We start from the raw sequence: 3,272 nt of genomic DNA, 5'->3' as shown, positions 1-3,272 counted from the left end.
GAGAGAGAGAGAGAGAGAGAGAGAGAGAGAGAGAGAGCCATTTGGAAAGGGCTTCCTGGAAGGTACGTGCAAGCTCACAGATGCTGCCAGCTGGCTGACTGGAATGGCCCTCATCCCATATAACAGGTCAGGATGGAGCTTGGAACCCCTGAGGTTTGGCAGACCTTAGGAAATGACAGCTACGCTTAGAAGCAAGAGCATCCAGAGGAAGATACACTCAAGAGCAAGTGAAACTGAGATCCCGAATAGGTTCTGGGGTCTGTTGGGGCAGTAGGAGCAGAAACTCCAAGAGTTGGAGGTTGTGGGAAGATGGGTGAGGACCAGAGTTAGGGTAGCAGCTTCATGGGAATGGAGTGGGAAGCCAGGCCCAGCTAGGAACAGAGGACAGACATCATGAAGTCAGTTCATGACCTCATCCATGGCTTGGTTCTCTGGGTTCTAACAACTGCCCTGAAAAATGTGAATCACTCAGAGGATTTCTGAGAACTGAGATCATTCTTGTAAAACAATTAGCACAAAGTGTAGCTCAGTAAAAGCTGACTGAGCAACAGCTGAGGGTACGGAAGAACAAGTGAGGAAGCCCTTGTGTTAGGAACTGAGGCTGCAGCCTGGGGCCCATCTGTCTGGGGAATCTGATGGAGGACAGGAATGCCTGTGTGGGAGAATGAAGGTGCAAGCAACTAGCTGCTCCCTCATCTGTTTTTCCAGAAATTCATTACTCAACACACGGGCCCCTTTCATACCTGGATAGGTCTCACGAACAGCGAAGGCTCCTGGAAATGGGTGGATGGAACTGCATACAGGCACAGCTACATGTAAGAGACGTACCTCCAGTGCCCTGTCAGTTTCCCCTGGGAACAGCCACCTGGCCCTTCACCCCAACACACTCTGACACAGCCCTCAGGGGCTACCCTCCTCAATCCCTCCTTCCCGACTCTCCACTTCCAAGGCTTAGTTTCCAAGGCCTGAGGGGTGGGGATACCCGGATGTGGCAGGTCAGCCTAGAGTTTTCGGTTTGCTTTTTTAGGAACTGGGCTTTCTCCCGGCCAGAGAACTGGGGCCGAGGCCGCGAAGTGGGTGGAGGTGAAGACTGTGCTGAAATCTTGTCGAATGGTTATTGGAATGGCAATAACTGCCAGCAGGTGAACCGCTGGGTGTGTGAGATGCCGAGGGATATCACTGGGTAGGAGCCCTGCTCCAGCGGGACTCTGTGCCCCACCCCTCTGCCACTCAGCCTCTCTACTGAGGATTTTTGTGAAGGAAGGGCAGAACAGAGTCCTGGACGTGGGGAGGGGGTCAGGAAAAATAGAAAGGGAGGGTTTAATTGTCTTAGACCCTGGGAAGCCTGAGGTTCTGCCTCTTGCAATTCATGTAACTAGTGTCATTTTCATCCTCTTCAGAGGAGTAGGAAAAGAAGGAACAAACTCTTGAAACGTGTGGTCTGGTTCTTTGGAGCTGGGATATATAGGGTGCAAAGAAATGGGAGGGAGGAGGGTCTGGAAGGGACAAAATATAATTAATTCCAGGCAGCTGCTCCTTGACACCTGATCCCCCAGGGATTCGGGTCAGGGAGGGGAGGAAAGAAGCCTGGAGTACACTCAGTGGCTGAGACTTGTAAGAGCTGGAGGAGGCTGCTTCTGAACCCCAAACAGATCTTTTTAAATAATTTTTTTATTTAAAGTATTTTATGTGATTTAATACTTATTAAGTCATTTTAATAAGGCTGTCTTCAAGGTAGCCCTTTTGAAAAGAACATCAGGGATTGAACTCACGCCCTTGTGCTTGCCAGGGAAGCACTTATTCTATTGACCCATCTCCCCGGCCCCTATCACTTTTTTTTTTTTTTTTAAACTTGCCTTTTTTTTTGCGGAACCAGGGATTGAACTCAGGCCCTTGCACTTGCCAGCCAAGTGCTTATTCTACTGAGCTATATCCCTGGCCCCTATCACTTTTTTTTTTTTTTTTAAACTTGCCTTTTTTTTTGCGGAACCAGGGATTGAACTCAGGCCCTTGCGCTTGCCAGGGAAGCCTATATTCCACTGAGCCATCTCCCCGGCCAGAACATCAGTTCTTAATCTAGTCATCCCATCTGCCCACAATTCTTCTATCTCCACTTGAATTAAGGACAAGACAGATGTGGTCTTATCCAATTTCTTCTGGCAATTTACATTTTTGGAGCATTTATGGTAGATGGATCTGCCTTGCTTTGACACCCAACGTTAAAAAAAAATACTGCATAAAAAATCATGTACTAAAATGAATAACTATAGACATAAAACAGTGTATTAATAGAAATACCAGGTTTAACATGCACAAAGCCAAAAAAACCCAGTGATGCCAGATACCAAATTTCTATCGCACTCTTTTGAACACATCAGCCGGAATAAACTGTTGAATGCGTATGCTATACAGATTTAGACCTGTCACCAGCACTGGTCACCAGCAACTTCCATGGGGGTCATGTCCCCTCTCACTATCATTTAGGAACTGACCTTAAAAGGATCTTTAAGGTTTTTTTTTTTTCAGTACTAGGACTGAAACACAGGGCCTCCCATGTGATATACAAGGGTTCTACCATTGAGCTACGTTCTTCACTCCTTCAATTTTTTTTAAAATGTATTGGTACAGGGTCTCACTATGCAGCTTGGATTCATAGTGATTCTCCTGTTTTGAGCCTCCCCAGCACTGGGATTATAGGTGTGCACCACTGAGGCTGGACTCAGTGGCTGGTTCAGTGTGCCCAGGGGCAGGGCCGTTGTGGCACATGGTGCTGGGGATCGAACCTTGGTCCCTGTGCTTGCCTAAGCAGGCGCTAGTCTGCTGAGCTATCTTGCCAGCCCCACTCCTTCAAATTTTAAATTGCAAAATAATACATACTATTAATAAAAACGTTAAACACATGCCCGCTCAGGCAGGCCTACGTGCACCCCCACCTGTCCCCATGTAACACTTAATCATTCTGTCATGTAGATGTGAGATTTTCCATTTCTGTCTAAAAAATTTTTATTTAATTCTTAATTTGGAGTTTGTATAAATTATGGCTGATATGTGTGTTTTTGTTTTTTACCAGACTGACCTCAAACTTGTAGTGTGTCTGCCTCAGCCTCCCCAGTGTTCATCCATTCTTTCTCTTTCCTTCCCCCTTCCTGTTTTCCATCCTCCTTCCCTCCTCTCCCTTGTTCTTTCTCTTTCTCTTCTCCTTTTCCTTCTTTTCTTTTCCTCTTCCTCTTCCTCATCTGTTTCCTCTTCCTTCTTCTCCCCTGTTTTTCTCC

The 3,272-nt window shown here is 46.7% G+C and overlaps 1 protein-coding gene and 1 pseudogene across 3 annotated transcripts in view; one reads left to right on the top strand and one right to left on the bottom strand.

Moving 5' to 3' along the window:
- Positions 1-1,427, top strand: part of Asgr2 (asialoglycoprotein receptor 2) — an 11,320-nt gene extending 9,893 nt beyond the window's left edge. For all 3 annotated transcript variants that reach the window (XM_023723434.1, XM_023723432.1, XM_023723431.1), the window contains 2 exons: positions 709-815; positions 1,028-1,427. In XM_023723434.1, coding sequence (XP_023579202.1) covers positions 709-815; positions 1,028-1,187 — 267 coding nt within the window. In that variant the 3' untranslated portion in view covers positions 1,188-1,427. The remainder of the gene's footprint in view (positions 1-708; positions 816-1,027) is intronic.
- Positions 1,428-2,278: 851 nt separating this feature from the next.
- On the bottom strand, positions 2,279-2,406 carry LOC111818643 (annotated as a pseudogene).
- Between the last annotated feature and the right edge of the window lie 866 nt (positions 2,407-3,272).

Source organism: Octodon degus, unplaced genomic scaffold (assembly GCF_000260255.1).
Source record: "Octodon degus isolate 3935 unplaced genomic scaffold, OctDeg1.0 scaffold00098, whole genome shotgun sequence".
NCBI lineage: Eukaryota > Metazoa > Chordata > Mammalia > Rodentia > Octodontidae > Octodon > Octodon degus.
Note: the sequence above shows the minus strand (reverse complement) of the source record. Positions and strands in the feature narration are given on the sequence as shown.